Consider the following 17,343-nt stretch of genomic DNA (forward strand, 5'->3'; position numbering starts at 1 on the left):
ACATATTGTGCAATATTCTCTGTTTTATAATACTCAACTAGTTTGCAATACTCTGGTTTACTCTGTCCCAGTACTGCAATTTTTATGGATTTTTAACCTATTCCAACTCAATCAGTACTCATAATTATTACTATTTATCCATTACTGGAAGCAAGCCTGCTTGAATTGCTTTACTGTTGGTGTACTGCTGTTTACTGAACTGAAACACTACTGCACCTCAATAAAAAAGCAAAAAAAGCTCTAGAGTCTATGCAGTTTCGTTGCCATAATGAACTTTGCATCAATAAAACCTTTGGTTAGGCAGGGATTTTATTTTCACCTTTCGACCACAGCCTTGTCTGCCTGCCTGGAAGATCACGCTCAGGGCACAAACACCTGAACACAGACAGATCTACGCGAGATTTCTGTGGTGGCTAACGTTAAGTAGCTTCCTGTGACAACTACAGTGACACCGGTCGTGGTGATCCACCTACAGCTGCAAACATCCCTCCGGTACTCTTCAGTCATAAAGAGAAACTCTAAACTAACTGTCTACAGAGGGGACCTGTCTGTCGGCTTGAAGCGTCATCACCACCCTCGGACTGTCCGCGGCTCTCGTCCTTTAATCGGCCAGGTCAGTCGGTGTTAGCGTTACATCCGTCAGTTCAGCAGCTCGCTAGCTGTCGTTGGGTTAGCTAGTGAAGCTAGCTGAAGCTAGCCACAGTCTTCACTGGAGGTGTCAGAAGTAAAGTCCGATTTAATCAGTATCTGAAATGAGACAAATATATTTCCATCAATGCAAGCATGAAGTAATTAATAACAAGCCAACGGCAAGCGAGTAACTTTAAAATAACAAAGTGACAAGACTTTGTTAGCTGACGTTACTTGCTAAGAGAGACGTTATAAACAGCCAAGCTAATGCTAATCTTCAACATCAGCAATACTGACGCTAAGTTAGCAGCGAGGAAGCTAGTCAGTATTAGCAAAACGCTGAAGTGGGGTGTTTGTTTCCTGTGTTACTGACACTAACAAGAAATAGCTTGGTAACGTTAACACACATACGGATATTTCACATTGTCTTTGATGTGTACAGCTGATTAAAATGCTGTTAATGTCTTGTCTGCAGATATATTTGATGTTTCAGACCGGGTGTAACATCTCATAGAGATCAGTGACTTGGTGCACTCCTGATGTAATCAATAGTACTGACAATAACATGTGACAGTGACACCCGTGACAGTTCAGGGCAGTTTATCACCATTTTACTCCCCAGGTGCTGACGTCCACTGCTCTTTGATCATTGTCGATTATCGATTTACCGCGTAAGTAATTTTTAAAGCCAAAACATCAGCCATTCTCGGGTTGCAGCTTCTATGTGAGCATTTATAGCTTTTCTGTGTTATGCTCTTTTTTGAAGCTGTATTCATATATTATGATGTTTTTGCAGGAAGTTAGTGGGATAATGTTTTTTTTATTCTATATTTTTTTAGGTATTGTCCAGCCTCACCCAGCCCCACTGTGGATCTTTAGCCTCTCCAGCAGGACAGTGGCAGAGGCAGAGCCAGAACCATCGGGGACCAGACCAGCAGGCAGCAGGGCTCCATGAGCACGACGGGACAGCAGCATGCGGGGGGGCTGCGTTCTCGCCGAGGCCTTAGCCGGGACAAAGACCCCGGGCAGGGCATGGGCATGGAGACGGCCTGCTGGCTGGCCCCCGGAGTGCTGCGCAGGCTTATAGAGCTGCCCTCACCTCCCCTGTCTCGACACCAGCTTAAAAGACTGGAGGAGCACAGGTAACGTTGATCCCTGCTCTACTGACTGAGACCAGCTGTAGTAAACCTTACTTGGGATTATTTAGTGTTATGGGATAAATATGAGCTGTACAGTAATGCCTAGAGGTCAAGCAGTCTGATAAGGATGGGTTCAGTGTGCGTTAAGTAGATGGCGTCATATGTACGGCTGTATGAAAGGACTGTGTGTGACAGGGTTCCTTGGCTTTTATATCATTCTCCAGGCTTTAGGGGACATGCTTGTTTGGTAAAGACCCCAGCAAAAATCACATAATTTTCATCATCAGTTTTTACATTTTTTTTTCAGTGGAATGAAATGCAACAATTACTATTCCCCAAAATTGAGACTAGTTGCAATATATGTCAAAAAAAGTCGCAGTGTGACTTTTGTTTTTGCATATCGTTCAGCCGTACTCTGTAGCTGCTTGAGCTAACGTTAATTTCACAGTTTTGAATCCTGTCAGAGCTTTAAGGTGATCAGTTTAAAATGATATGACACAGCTACACGCTACCTGTCTGAAGTTGATGTGAGGTGATCACCTAGAGTATTTATTTAGAAAAAGATCTGCCTCTCTGTTGGACTCCTTATTTATTCAACCATTAAAATCATACAAACCACAAAACAGTCAGGCTTTACGCCATAATCAACATAATATTATCACCCAGCCCTAGTCATTCACATATAATGTCATCATTATTTCTGGTCCTTCCTGGGGGACAGGTCTCTGGGTAAAGGTCTCACCTGTTGTCTGTCCCTGCAGGTACAGCAGTGCAGGACGCTCCCTGCTGGAGCCTCTGATGCAGCGTTACTGGGAATGGTTGGTTGGACGAGTCCCTTCTTGGATTGCACCCAACCTCATCACTATCATCGGCCTGGCCACCAACGTCTTCACCACCCTCGTGCTGATCTACTACTGCCCAACGGCCACTGAACAGGTTAGTCTTCATTCTCAAACTAAGGAGAAGAAATTAGAATTAGACCATGCAGTATTTTTGTTGAAAAGAGACAGCGGGAGCAGCAGAGTAGTTGGTAATATAAACGAAGTGATGAATTTGCATTTGAAGCAAATTAAAAGGCTTCTTATTACAATATGATCAAATAGCGGCCTGGTTCAAATTTAAACAAACACATGGTGTGTGGAGATGTGCTTAAAGTAAGAATATGGTAAGTAAAAAGTTGGCTGCTTCACTCCAAATCTTTTGGAACAGTTCACCTCTGCGTAATGCAAGGTCAGTGAGTAAACATTTCCAGTTGTACTTAAATACACAGGATTTTGGAGAGGTCTGAGTGTGATTCTCTGTTATCAAGTTCATCTGAGCAGGTGGAGATGCAAGTGAAGCCTCCGCAGTCTGCATGTATTACAGTGTTTTTGTTTACTGACAGTATTTATCAATAGCTATTTCATCCAGCTGCTGTGGGCCCTGAGCTTTTGGCTATACTGCCCAGCAGCCAGCTCTGGTTCATATTTGATTACGGGGACGGTTACAGGTCTTACATTAAGGGTGCAGTTCTGGGAAACAGACCTCCAAAACAACAATGACAAGGGACCTGTGATTTGTCTGAAGATTAGACTTTGTTGGCTGGATGAATTGATCTTAGTTGAATTGAAGTTTATGTACTACGACAGTTTTTCCCAACCCTTTCTTGAAGAAAGTTAGCTCCTGTCTTGCATGATTTACTCTCTCCTTTCTTCAACACAGCTGATTGAAGCAGCTTCAGGATTCATAAGGAGTTGATAGTTTGAATCAGCTGTTTTGGAGCAGATATTTAACACGGTTATTGAAACAGTTATCCACATAAAGATACTACTCCTCACCACAGCCACTGTTGGCATATCCTAATTTGCGTAATTTAGATGTGGTAGATATTTTGATGGAACATGCCAAGACCCATGCATTCAGAATTTTTGAAAATGTTTTGGATAATGCAAATCAGTCACTGCTGCCAACTCCTTTTCTAACTGTGTAATCTGTGTGTGTACAGTGAATAAAGTAAAAGTATTATTACAGTAGGCCATTGTCTCCATTCATTTTTAAAAAGTGGATATTTACAAAATTATCGATACAGGTATACAAGTTGTATTGCATGTGTGTTCATTTTTACGGATTTTACAGTTTGATAGTCCACATAGTCCAGCAGGGTTCTAGTTACGGCCCATAAGGAGGGTCTGAGCTCTTATTGAAGCAGTAAAATCATGCATCTGTGGGGGTCAGTAATTCATTTACCAACAATCATTATTTTTAATCACAAATGTACATTAGATAAACACACTAAAATAAACACGTTTTCCAAACGAACTATGCTGCGCACCACATGAATGTCATTACGGCATGATTAATAATAATTAATATGATACCATAAAGGGCGGGTTTGCATCTCTCCTTGAGCAGTAGTCTTTGTTGGTTTATTTCAGGATTTTAAAACTTAAACTTTGTTGCATTATCACACACATCTGGGGCAAGTAGTGGGCTGCTGTGTGAGAGAGAAAGTGTTGACCACGTAATGAGCAATGAAGTTTCTGTCCAGGCTTGTATTATTTATTTATTAATCCCGCCGGTAACGTCCGTTATACTTGACTCCCACGAAGCTCAAATTGTAGTCCAGTTTCCACCGTTTTTCATATTAAATTCAGCTGATTGCAGTAAAATGCCATAGTATATTACTCTTCAAATGTAAATTATGAAAGAGAAGTGTGTGTGTGTGTGTGTGTGTGTGTGTGTGTGTGTGTTTCTTTTAGGATGACTCTTAATCAGCGATGATGTTTTTCTGTGAATGGATGTGGCTAGCTGTATGGACATTATATTTTGACAGAATAAATAAATAGTGCCTGTAAAAAAAGATACTGTTACTAGTTGAATGATTGAAGCGATATACAGTGGGCTTTGTTGCTAGTAGAATAGGCTCAAGTCAATATGCTATATCTAAGGAATTCCTTAAGCCTTATCAAGCAGACCCTGTGTGGACTGTGATGTGTTTCCTGGTGTCAGTATCACACGCTGTATATTATATATATTGATCTCACCTGATCTGGAGCTCATTCGCTTCAGCTGTGTGTTTGCAGGCTTTGCAGGGGAGTGACCTCTGCTCTACGTGAATGTGTGTTGTTTCAGGCTCCTCTCTGGGCATACCTGTTGTGTGCTGTGGGTCTGTTTATCTATCAGTCATTGGACGCCATTGACGGCAAGCAGGCCAGACGCACCAACAGCAGCTCTCCGCTGGGCGAGCTGTTTGACCATGGCTGTGACTCCCTCTCCACCGGTGAGTGTTGTCCTGTTTGACTTTGTTCCACTGTGTCTCTGTGAATCTGAAGCCCTTTTTAACACTGCTTCCGTTTGTCTCGGCAGTATTTGTGGTGTTGGGAACCAGTATAGCAGTACAGATGGGTACCAACCCCGACTGGATGTTCTTCTGCTGCTTCGCCGGGATGTTTATGTTCTACTGCGCCCACTGGCAAACATACGTGTCGGGAACGCTGCGCTTCGGCATGTGAGTTAACAAAAGCTGCTTGCCTCTTGTGTATGACTGATGCTTTGTGTTTTTGTTTTTAAAGCAAGACGGATAATTTCCAGCCTTTTGGCTAATAAGTATGCTCCTCTTAGCAGTTTAGCTAAGCAGGTCTGAGTGTTATATTTCAATACAGCCACCAATACCTGAGTTTTCAGTAATGATCGCAAAATAGATTTGTTTTGTATTTAACACAATCATCTATATATCATGTCTCATCTATACTCATGGATTCATGTGTTCTTACATTCAGCACAGTCACGCAGTTCAACAGAATCACAGCTGCCAAGTTTGGTTGGGGTGTTTTTTATTTTTTGCTGTGGTTGATATTAAGATGAAGACTTGAATCTCCCATAGGTTTGATTTTGTTAAACCAATACAGTAGTTCATCCTTTTATCTAAAGCAGTAATATTATATGCACTAATTCGATCACTCGCTCAACATTCAGAAAGTCAATCACGTAAATTGCCAAAGTCAGTGACACCTCTAAGTTTGGCAAAACAGACTAGAAGTATGAAGAAAGTGGAGTGCTGAAAAAAGGACATTGAGTTACGTGAGTTAAGTTTATCCAAGCTGAAGACATGTTTTGTTCACTTTATTTATTAGACACTAGATCAACTAGTTATACTTTAGTGTTAGTGATTTCATGAGCTGAAAGTGGTTACATGGGCAAGTGAGCTGAAGTAAACATGGATGTATTCTGTGTGTAGATTTGACATAACAGAGTTGCAGCTCTGTCTAGCAGGATTACAGATGCTCACAGCCACAGTGGGTCCCTGCCTGTGGAACATGATGGTAAACCTCCTGGCTGTTGCTGCATGGCTCACTGCTACCTCCTTCCACAACGTCCGCTGACCTCCAGGGATTCACAGGGAGAATTTAAATTCACAGTTTTTTCTGCTTAAAGGTGCAGTCAGTAAAATACAGCTCTCCGGTAGCATCAGCTGAGGGAAACTGCATGATCTCTGCTACAACTCCCATTGTTTTTATTTGTAAATTCTAAATTGGGATTTGACTTTACTTGTCTTCACTAAATGAGGCTCTGACAAATATCATTGTCACTAAGTAGAGACCGACACGAATCTTCATCTAGCAGTTCAAAGTTTCATCTTCAAATTTCAAAGACGACAATGAGATACATGCTGAATATTAGTGAATAGCATACTATGTTACATCACCTAGCTACGTAGGTCGCCCACCTATAAATACGATTTGCTGCTTTTCTCGGTTTCATACAATTGTATTTGGGTTTTGAAGTGTTGGTCAGACAAAGCTCTAAAAACTTTTTATCTAGAATTGTTCACTAATTGTCTGTGTGTTCAGTGCAGATTTGGAGTCAGGCTGTAGTTAGCCTAGCTTAGCATAAAGACTGGAAGCAGAGGAAAGCGGCTAGCTTGGTTCAAAACTACACTTACCAACACCTCTAAAGTTTGCTAATTAACACGTATCTCTTTTTTTTTTTAAATCTGCATACAAACAGAAATGTAAAAACGTCTCTTGTTGCCGGGTAGTAATAGTGATAAGAAACTAAAATCTATCAGCTGTCCAGTCACAGAGGAGCCAGTTAATATTACTGATTTCATCTTTAATGCAGCTTCTTTCTTGTTGAATCTTTAACCACCTAATTAAATTTGTGGTGCAGAAGAATAACAGCGTCCCATCAGCTCCATGTCCAGCAGTGTGTTGTGGAGGAAGGTTGTAGGAAGATTGTGTGCTGGCAGATGTCACTAATCCTCACTGTGAACTCTCTGCTTTCTCCTCCCGCTCAGCATTGATGTGACTGAGGTGCAAATCTTCATAATAATCATGTATTTGCTGGCCGCCGTGGGAGGATCGGCTTTTTGGCAGTCACTGGTAATTGTGATCGGTTCTAATTCCTACAGATTGAGATTAATGAGATTGATGATTATTCATTGATGTTTATGTTGGTTGTAATTGGTTGCGTTTGAACTTACGTTAAAATGCTGCTCTAACATTTTTTTTTTTGACTGTTTTACTATAATTATTATCGGAAATGCAAAGAATGTCACTCTGAACACGTTTATCATTCTCTAACATTACTCATGATGCTTTCATTGTGGATGTAAAGGTGAATTTACTCACAAAATACAAAAATAGCCGAATAATTACATTATGATATATGCACCTTTTGATGTAAATGTCTGTGTTGTATTATCATTTCTTCATTTGAGTGTTTTTAATGTTTTTATTTCTAGATTCCAATCCTAAATATCCAGATGAAAATGGTTCCTGCCATCTGCACTTTTTTAGGAGCCATCTTTTCCTGCACCAATTACTTCAGAGTTATTTTTACAGGAGGTGTGGGCAAAAACGGATCCACAATAGCAGTAAGTCTGGAAACATCGGCGCTCCCCCTGATAAGTTGGCGATCAAAGAACAGATTGCTGTCCTGTCTCCCTGGATATTGATGAATCGGTGCAGAGGGTAGAAAACAAGATCTTATGATGAGGAAGAGTTGTTTTTGTCCCAGAACCTGATATAATATATGTATATGCTTTTAATGCTTGTTGATGGTTTGGCTCACTACTTACAGAGCCAAGTTTGTGTAGTCTCTGTTAGCATTATCACTGCTACCAGCCATTGTGCTGTTAGCTCGCCTGAACAAACGGAACTTTGTTTTCAAATAGTGAAAATGTCATATTTTCATTTGTGTTACATTGTTAATCAGTTTTTATTTAATTAGGCCAAAATCAGAAATTTGCCTCAGAGAATTCAAAGGCAGATCTTTAAACCCAGCTGCGTGCATCTTTGATCTTTTGTAAATAAGAAATATCCAGTAAATGGCTGATATGAATAATGTGTAGAATGTCCAGAACAACCCACTGAAACACCATTCACCGTCCCATCAATGATGTCTTCCTGCACCCACACGTCCTTAATCTCAGAGCTGACGGCAGGCTTTTCATTTTTAGTTTTTATGAACTGTAGTTAATTAACAATAATTTGGATAACTTAAACGTTAAGCTTTATCGCAAGCCAGTGTGTGTATGCAATACTACTCTGTTTCGTTTTGATATTTACAGTGACAGCTATACAGCAGCAGCCATTGCGAAATATGATAAAATCTTATGGTACTTAACATTTGACTGTATAAACACAATGTGCCAATACCAGCTCTGACAGTAACCGTCTGTGTTTTTGTGTCTCTGTCCTCAGGGAACCAGTGTTCTCTCTCCGGTCTTGCATATTGGTTCGGTTATAATTTTGGCCATGATGATATACAAGAAGTCTGCTGTCCAGCTCTTCGAGAAACATCCGTGTCTTTACATCCTGGCGTTTGGCTTCGTCTCGGCCAAAATCACCAATAAATTAGTAGTAAGTCAAACCTACTTTTATAAGAAACAGGTCAAACATAATGCTGTGGTCACAGAGGAATAATCTAAAAATGGAAAACCTTGCTGTTTTAGTCCATATTGTCAAAATTAAGATGGTAATTACTTTTGGACTTTTTTCATTTCATGGAAAATATCAGACTGCTGACAAAGTTAGCGACTAGCTGGTGAAGAAAGTGGAACATTTGACTAAAAACAATAATTAGACTTTTTGTTTGGATAACTGAAAGTACCTTTTGGTGAAGCTGAAGTTAAACAAATAGGCTATTTACACCTGGCATTAAAATGCGTACAGTCTGGATGTGATTTTAACGTTAATACATTTTAGCCTGATATGCGTCTCGCGTGTCCAAATCGAAATCCGGTTGTTAAACAACCGAACGGCACACCCTCCTCGTTTGCACGGGTCCAGAAAGGCTGTATAACTATAGACTGTATAATACCTTTCCACCATGATTTGTTTTCCTCCATGGATTTTCTCTCTTCAGCAGTGTGCCTATGTAATAGCTCGGCCAGAAAGTGAAAGTGAAATCTAAGTTCCTCCTGGCATCGTGTTCTTCCACGTGTTCTCCTTTCTCTTGTTTCTCTTAGTAGTTTTATATAACAGTGTGTGAGTTCACGTTAATAGGTTTAGTTCACCAAAAACATGAGCATGTTCAACGGATGGCGCTCTTAAACACGTTTATGCACAACACCGTATGGACACACAGTGCACTGTTAACATTTGGTCTCAAAGAGATGGGAGGGAGTGGCCAGTAATTTAAGATGCAGTGTGAACTATTTTCTCTAATGCATCTGTTTCAGCATTGATCAGGCTACCAAACTGTGACATAGAAAGTTTACTCACATTATGTGTAGCTGAAACTTGAATTCTTTCCAAACTTCTTTTCAAACAGCTTTAATGTTTTGCAATTTTCACAAATTTTAGTGCTTTTGTTTTTATTATACATTATTGTTATTTGTGCTTATGTTAAAAAATATGTTGGTTCTGTGAAATGAAGAGAAAATGTAAAAGTTGAAGATGAAGTGATATTGCTTTTTCACTTTCTTCTGACAAATGTACTTACTGTAAGTCATCTAAATAATGTAGATGTGTCATGCTGACTGTGTGTCTGTCCGCAGGTAGCACATATGACTAAAAGTGAGATGCATCTCCACGATTTAGCCTTCCTGGGACCAGGACTACTGTTCCTGGATCAGTATTTCAATAGTTTTATTGATGAGTACCTGGTGCTGTGGATTGCACTGGTAAGTACACACGATGCTTTGAATAAATGTACATAATGTATGTCAATATGTAGTCAGTTAAGGTCATGTTTAATCAGTGATGCTGGTATAGACTCACGTATTGTCACAGTGATACTGTGTGATGCTAACTGCTATGAAAAGAAAATTGTCAAAAGTTAAAATTATGAGATGGTAAGTAAAAATTATTAAACTACAAGATGTTCAGTCACAGTTATGTGTTTTTTAGATTATGAGTTACTGTGAGTTATGTCTTACTATGTCAAATGTATGACAACCTAAATTAAAATGAGATAGTTGAAATTGTTACACTGCAAGATTTAAAGTCACAGTTATGAGTCGTATGTCAAAAGCACGAGATACTAAATCAGATAGATACTAGGTAGAAAGTGTGAGACACAGTCAAAAACATTATTATAGATGAAATTGTACTGAAATACAAGTTATAAGTATGAGACTATGACATATTAAGTAAAAGGTAAATAATGTGGCAGAGATTCTAATTAAATGAATGAGAAAAGGAGATACTGAGTATCTAAACCAAATTATTTTGACTTTGTTTTGTCAAACATTTTACTTAAAATCTCAGTCTCAGAATTTTGAGTAAATCAGAAGTTAAATGTGTTACACACCAAGTCCATTTTATCAGACAAATACATATGAAGTCATAATAGTGAGGCTGAAATACTAAATCAACAAAGATAAAATTATGACATGATAAAATTATAATCAAGTGGTAATTATGACATCAAGTCTAAAGTATGATTTTAAATTTAAACTGATAGTAAGTCAAAACTATGAGATAAGTAAAACTTTTTACCAAACCATTTTTTCCCCCTTTCCTGTCAGTAATGTGTTTTCACTGTGTGCAGAGCTCCTGTTCTTGATGGTGTTTCTTTCTCTCCTGCAGATCATTTCCTTTTTTGACTTGGTGCGTTACTGTGTCAGTGTTTGCAACCAGATTGCCTGCCATCTTCATATTTTTGTTTTTAAAATCAAGCCTTGTTCAGTGCTCAGTGCAGCTCCTCACTGAGGACACGCCGGCCATTACTGACTCTGTCCCTTCCTGTTAGTCGCACTCATCTTTTTCTTCCCTCTGTTTTCCACGTAGCGATGCAGGGGATGACGTGGTGTAAAGTATGCGCTTCAGCCAACTGAATGTGAGGACAAATAATATATAATAAGATACTGGAGTATTACTGTCATTGTTTCTTTTTCACCAGTGCAGAATTGAATTTGTACCAGTTTCATCTTCTGCCCCCCAATAATAAGAAATCTCCTTCAGACAAACTCATGGTTACACAGAGCAAATATTTCAGGAGAGTACAGGTGCTACTCGGTATGTTAAAGAAGAGAAACTTAAACTTAAGTGTGTTTTAACGTTTCATGTGCAAAGAAAATGTATAGGAAATGAATCAAACTCCTTGCTTTTCATGATTATAATTTTTGTAATATTTGCATAACGTTACCTTTTGCTATTGTAAATATCAAACTGTTATTCTGTCTGTGCTTCTCTTTCAAGTTTAAAAAAATTCCTTTCCTTCATGTATATGATTTTGAACTTCATCTCCTACACGTTACATGAAACTGTGCAAGTGTTTCACATCAGCAAAATGCGCTTTTGGAGGAAACGTAATGTCGACTTTGTTACCTTTTTTTTCGTTTACATATCACAATGTTCTTCTGCAAAGGTTTTAGTTTTTCAGTTTGTGAACTGAATGCACTTTGTTAAAGTACACATGGGATTTTTGGGACAGTGTTCAAGTTTGGGTAGGACTTTTGTGTGTATTTATTATCATATGTAATGTTTTCTGCTAATATTTTCACTCTGAAAGTGATAGTTTTGTTAATTCTTCATAGAGTTCCTCTAATTTATGCTTTTTCTTGTAAAAAGATAAGGACGTGCACAAGAGGAAAAGACACAACAGCCACAGTCAGTTTTTTTAAACATATAACAAATGTATTTTAACTCAAAGATTCACTTACTAACATTCAAAGCTATGCAGGTACGCATTAAAGGTCCAGAAGCTAGTAAGTAGGCCTTTTAGGTGAAGAATGAACTTTGATGCTCAGATTTCCTCAAATTTTGCTGGTGATAGGTACAAAGCTCCAGATGTTTTTAAGTGAAGCTGCCTGATGTGAACACGTCTGTCCTCTTTCCTTCTGACTGCTTTGAATTACTGTACTCGGACCAGATCAAAGTCACAGATCACTCCGCTACTCTGCGCTGTTTTTTTATTTTGGTCCCTTATCTCTACCTAGTATTAGTATTCTATACTTTTGTTAATGTCAACACATTTCGTGAAAAGACCAAAACCTTTTGTTAGTTAGTATCTCAAAACTTTCTGACTGTCCTACTCAAACTCATTGGTTCCTACAAAAAAAAAACACCTCACAAAAATGTAGCTTTAATGTACTGTAGTTTTAGGAAATGTTTTTGAAATGGATGAGGTTAGCACTCAGTCAAAATGTGTGTGTGTGTGATAACGAAGCGACATGTCACTCAGTGCAACAGTGCGGCTCATTGATGTGTTTTTGTATAGTTTTTAGACAACAATGGAGCTGTATGGCACAGAGGAAGAACAGATATCAGACTCTAGATTCACAGAAAATACTTTATTCATGATTGGTTTTGGTCTTTTCACAGGATTTGTTGACAATAAGAAAAATACAGAGTATCACCAGTCTTATCCTTTAAAATGATCAAATACCTGACGCCATGACGGTTATTTATGTGAATGTCACACTCCTTCCTGTGCTGCTACTTAATTGAATCACTGTTTTAAGAAATGTGTTCATTAATGAATTATCTGGTTGACATTGCGTTTCCCCCAAAACAAACCTGCTGAAGCATAAGCAGGTGCACGTGGACTGAATGTGTAAGTTGAGTTCACACAATGACGTCACAGTTTTTAAGGTGGTGGCTGATGAGAATCAGATCAAACGTTTGTCCCTGACAGTTAATAAAAACCTTTTTATTTGAAGTGGCTGCTGCTCACTACCTACATCATCTGAGATTGTTATATCACCTCATACTGAGTTGGTGTTTCATGTTGCTGCTTCTAAAGAGGAGAACCTGTGGTGATGGCCTGTATTAGTGTGGAGGTCATGTTTGTCTTTAACAACAGAATTATTAAGTTTATTGCTTTTGCATATTGTGCCTGTTTTATTTAGATTTCGTCAAACTGTTCCATCTGCAGATACTGTTCTAAGCCGCTACAGTTTGTTTAAAGGGTTAAGGAAGATCTACAATCCCAAGTGGTGACTGCAGTGAGAGTAATTTATGTTCAACAGCTTCAGAAAAGTGTCATTGTCTTAACTGGATGAATTCAGGTTCAGCCTGGTTTGGTGTAACACCGTTATCTGAACGCTGACTGTTGGTTTGATTAACAGAAAAACAAAGCATGCCACGCACCAGTGTTACAGGTCACTTCACCCAAATCACAAAAACATTTGTCCTTGAATGCCTATCTTAAGATGGAATATTAGAGAACTATTATGTTTTGAGATTTATAGAATAAGGTAAGTAATCTGAGAAAAAAGTTGGTGTATCATTAAAATAAAGTTGTAGTTTGAGTAAGGTCATGATGCATTTAAAATTGGAATATATAAGAAAAAAGATAATTTTCAATAATTTGAGAATAATGTCACTTGGCTCACTGGTATTGGAGAAAGAAAGACATGTAATACTTCAACAATAAAGACAAAATACTACATTATTATTACAAGTTCTAATATTATAGTAAAGGCAAATAGTCAAAATATTATTAAAGTAAAGTTGTGGGGGGGAAAAATATGACAGCGGTAATTGCACAAGAAAAGGTCTCAATACTTGGATAACAAAGTCATAATATATTTAGGATAAAGTTCTAACTAAAACTTCATAAAATGAGAATAATAAATACACTGCAATACTTAAATGTTACTACTGTAACTGTATGAGATTGTTTCTGGAAAGACACTACAAACTAAATCCCATTCACATACATTTTATTTGGCTTGAAGGCAGAAATCTTAATATTTTGACACATGAAATGAAAACCATCTGCGTGGTTGGATTCTTGGCTTTAGTGAAAAAAATTACTTTTGTGATTTGTGTGAACTGACCCTTTAAGACTCAACATTGACATAACCAAAGGTCCATTTCTCTTGAGTGTTTTAGTTTGACAGCTCCCATGGGTGTAAATGGTACATGATACATTGAAGAACAGTCTTTACTACAAACAATCAGAATGTCACATTTAGATTTATATCATTTATTTTCTACAGTACACAGATGTGTCTGTACAGTTATGTGCATGTTTTAGGAGAAAATTGGAAATTATCTGATAATCTGCATATGTACTAAACTGCTGTACAGTTTGTACTATAGCTGGAAATTCTTTGTATAACCCAAAACTAGAAACCCACAGCTGAACAACTTTTCATAACATAACAAGAGACAGTGTCAGCAGCCACAGCTCATATGCACATACTGTAAAACTTTAATCTATATTTTATTTGCTTAAATCACTGAACTCACCCGGCCAATATTTGGGACAGGCCTTTAAGTCCTTTCCCACAAAACTCTTGCACAGTAAATAGGCATCTATGAAATTGTTTATTTACACCAGTAAGAATGTTACTTGTATAAAAATGAGGCTATCATCATCAACAATCATTAAACATTCATTTGACCTAGCTCTAAGAGACGGCGCATCTAGGCCAACCTCATGCAGAGAGAGAGAGACTACCGTAGACAGGATGAAAGCCAAAGGTTACTGTAGTTATTTCAACTTGGATTCACTTTTATGAAAAACCTTTTTGATTTGATCGGTAGTGTGTCACCACTTTTTTTTGTCTCCCTTTTACCATGTCGGAAAATCTGAATAAATTTGGTGCTCATTGTTTCTATACAATGAACTGAACGATTCAATTGTGGTGAATCTAACCAATGTGGAACATGTCCATATAATCAAAAGTTTAAACATTTATATTTGTGTGCGCAATCAAAGCAGTTTAACTCAAGCAGGTTACCCGCTGGGCTTTAAGAAACTTTATACAACTGAAAACTTCTATAAAAATCAGACCAGGCTTCTTATTGAGACCTGTGTTTATTTGTCAAAATGTTTAGCCACAAAAGGCCAGTAAATGGGAGAGGCTTCTAATTGGGACGAGGCTTTTAATCAAAGTTTCAACGTAGTTACTAAAGTTTGCCTTAAACAAGTTTGTTTTCTCGATGAGTATGTTGTCACTGTGTGTGTCTGTACTCTTGAAAGCTTGTGTAAAAGTTTGTCTTCTGTTGGCCAGACTGTCAAGCTCAGGGATATCACCAGTGTGTAGAACAATAGACAAGATCGCCTGACAATCTTTCCTTCACCTACCAATGCAAATAAATTTCATAATCCCACCTGGAACCAGGTTTCTGCTTGTGTTTTACTTAAAACGGTCAAACTGATTGATTCACGTCCTGCGCTTTTGTGTCATCTGTGGAAAACCACTGAAGATGGCACTGAAAACAACATTGAGTACGGAGCTCCTCAAGTTCCAAAGGATGGTACGTTTTTATCTTGTGTCAGTAACATGACACTTAAAAGAAAAGAATACATTTACTCATTTTTATTCAAAGCAACTTAAATTTATGGAACAACATACAAGCATCAGTAATGTAAGAGATCTACAAGTGACAATAGATATTAGTAAGAGCAGCAATAAATACTAGTAAGCGCTATTGGCACATAAAGCATAAATTGGGTAAATAACTAGGGGAAGAAGGAATAGTTAATGAAAAGTGTAAGTAATACATGAGAATTGTTAGGCGATGGAAGAAGAAGTGCGCAGGAAGTGCATGTTAGGGGTTAGAGGTGTTAAAAGAGGAAGTGTTCTCAGAAGAGATGTGTTTTCAAGCTTCTTGAAGTTAGAGAGGGACGCCCCTGCTCTGATGGCATGTGGTGGCTCGTTCCACCATCGTGGTGTCACAGATGAGAACAGCCAGGACTGAAATTGCTTTGTTTGTAGGGATGGCAGAGCCAGATGGCGTTCGTTGGAGGAACTCGGTGGATGAATGCAATTCAACAGATTTAGAAATACATTTATTCTCTTTGTGGGGGAGCGTTGCATCAGAAGATTGACACGTTTGTTAAATATAAGATTACAGATGGCAGCTGATTAGCTTAGCTTAGCACACAGACTGGAAAAGGAAGGAAACAGCTAGCCTCGCCCTGTCAAATGGTAACAAAATCCACCTCCACGCACCTCTAATCAACACGTTAAATCTTGTGTGTCTATTTCAGAAAAGCAAAAATGCTAATTTGCTGTTTCACAGGTACTTTGGTACCACACTATTTCTCACTCGTGACCTTAAACCTCCTGGAGTCTTTACTGGTTGCCTGGCAACTGTGAATAGCCTAGAAATTTTAACTCTGTATCGGGCTAATTGTTATTTTTACACTTTTTTTAATATGCAGATTAATCAAATGAGATCTAATGTGTTTAGTGAGAGGTGCTGGTTTGCAGATTTGTTTTACCTTTGGACAGAGCCAGGCTAGCTGTTTGTGCTAAGCTGAACTAACAGGCTGCAGACACTGCCAGTAAGTGGATAAGTAAATTGCTCAAATTGTATAAGTTCAGAATCAGTTTTATTTTGCACGTATGTGTACAGGTTCACACCAGTGATCTTCTCTGCAGTCCTGACTGTCCACTGCTCCAAACCAGACAGTGATGGACGTGCAGAGGACAGACAGGATGATGGCTGTGTAGAAGTGGATCATTAGCACCTTAGGCAGGTTGAGCTTCCTGAGCTGGCACAGGAAGTACACCCTTTACTGGGCCTTCTTGATGATGGTGTCAGTGTTAGGCTCCCACTTTAGGTTCTGGCAGATTGCGGATCCCAGAAACCTGAAGGATTCCACCGCAGACACAGGGCTGTTGAGTATGGTGATGGGGGCAGAGTGGAGGCGGGGCTCCTCCTCCACAGTTTTGAGCGTGTTAAGCTAAACCCACTAGAGAGCCAGCTGATCAACTGTAGGCCGACTCATCACCGTCCCGGATGAGGCCGATGACCGTTGTATCGTCAGCAAACTTCAGGAGTTTGACAGATGGGTCTACTGAGGGGCAGTCCTTGGTGTACAGGGATAAGAGCAGTGGGGAGAGCACACATCCCTGGGGGGCGCCAGTGCTAATAGTTCGGGTGCTGGATCTGATGTTCCCCAGTCTCACCTGCTGACTCCTGTCAGTCAGGAAGTTTGTGATCCACTGTCAGGTGGAGGCTGGCACAGTGAGTTGGGTGAGTTTGGTGCTGAGGATGTCCGGGATGATGGTGTTGAACGCCGAGCTAAGTCCACGAACAAGATCCTCTTTGGTCTGACAAAGCTGCCTGAGTGTCACTGTGAACCAGGGTTTTTGGTTCTTGTATGTGCAGAAGGTTTTGGTTGGTTTTAGTCGGCACGTCAGCCAACAATCAAGATAAAAAAATGTAATATCAGTCTGTTG

The 17,343-nt window shown here is 39.1% G+C and overlaps 1 protein-coding gene across 3 annotated transcripts; it reads left to right on the forward strand.

Moving 5' to 3' along the window:
• Positions 1-409: 409 nt before the first annotated feature.
• Positions 410-12,878, forward strand: cept1b (choline/ethanolamine phosphotransferase 1b). 3 transcript variants are annotated; one of them, XM_038696235.1, is made up of 11 exons: positions 411-613; positions 1,253-1,301; positions 1,470-1,772; positions 2,531-2,705; positions 4,881-5,028; positions 5,115-5,256; positions 7,045-7,129; positions 7,492-7,623; positions 8,453-8,611; positions 9,751-9,876; positions 10,784-12,878. In XM_038696235.1, the coding sequence occupies exons 3-11, from the start codon at positions 1,582-1,584 to the stop codon at positions 10,904-10,906; spliced, it is 1,281 nt and encodes a 426-aa protein (XP_038552163.1). In that variant the 5' UTR covers positions 411-613; positions 1,253-1,301; positions 1,470-1,581; the 3' UTR covers positions 10,907-12,878. The 3 variants fall into 3 exon arrangements, with proteins under 3 accessions (XP_038552164.1, XP_038552163.1, XP_038552162.1); XM_038696236.1 differs by lacking the exons at positions 1,253-1,301; positions 7,045-7,129 and adding an exon at positions 5,986-6,070 and having other exon boundaries at positions 410-613; XM_038696234.1 differs by lacking the exon at positions 1,253-1,301.
• Positions 12,879-17,343: the final 4,465 nt, after the last annotated feature.

The sequence above is a fragment of the Micropterus salmoides genome, unplaced genomic scaffold (assembly GCF_014851395.1).
Source record: "Micropterus salmoides isolate LMB-PRFRI ecotype aquatic unplaced genomic scaffold, ASM1485139v1 Ms_hic_scaffold_4, whole genome shotgun sequence".
NCBI classification, from domain to species: domain Eukaryota; kingdom Metazoa; phylum Chordata; class Actinopteri; order Centrarchiformes; family Centrarchidae; genus Micropterus; species Micropterus salmoides.

Coding starts and splice junctions, on each gene's coding strand:
- cept1b (XM_038696236.1), top strand. CDS start 1,582: ATGAGCACGACGGGACAGCAGCATGCGGGGGGGCTGCGTTCTCGCCGA. Junction 2,706..4,880: donor GCCCAACGGCCACTGAACAG/GTTAGTCTTCAT, acceptor GTGTTGTTTCAG/GCTCCTCTCTGGGCATACCT. Junction 5,257..5,985: donor GGAACGCTGCGCTTCGGCAT/GTGAGTTAACAA, acceptor TTCTGTGTGTAG/ATTTGACATAACAGAGTTGC.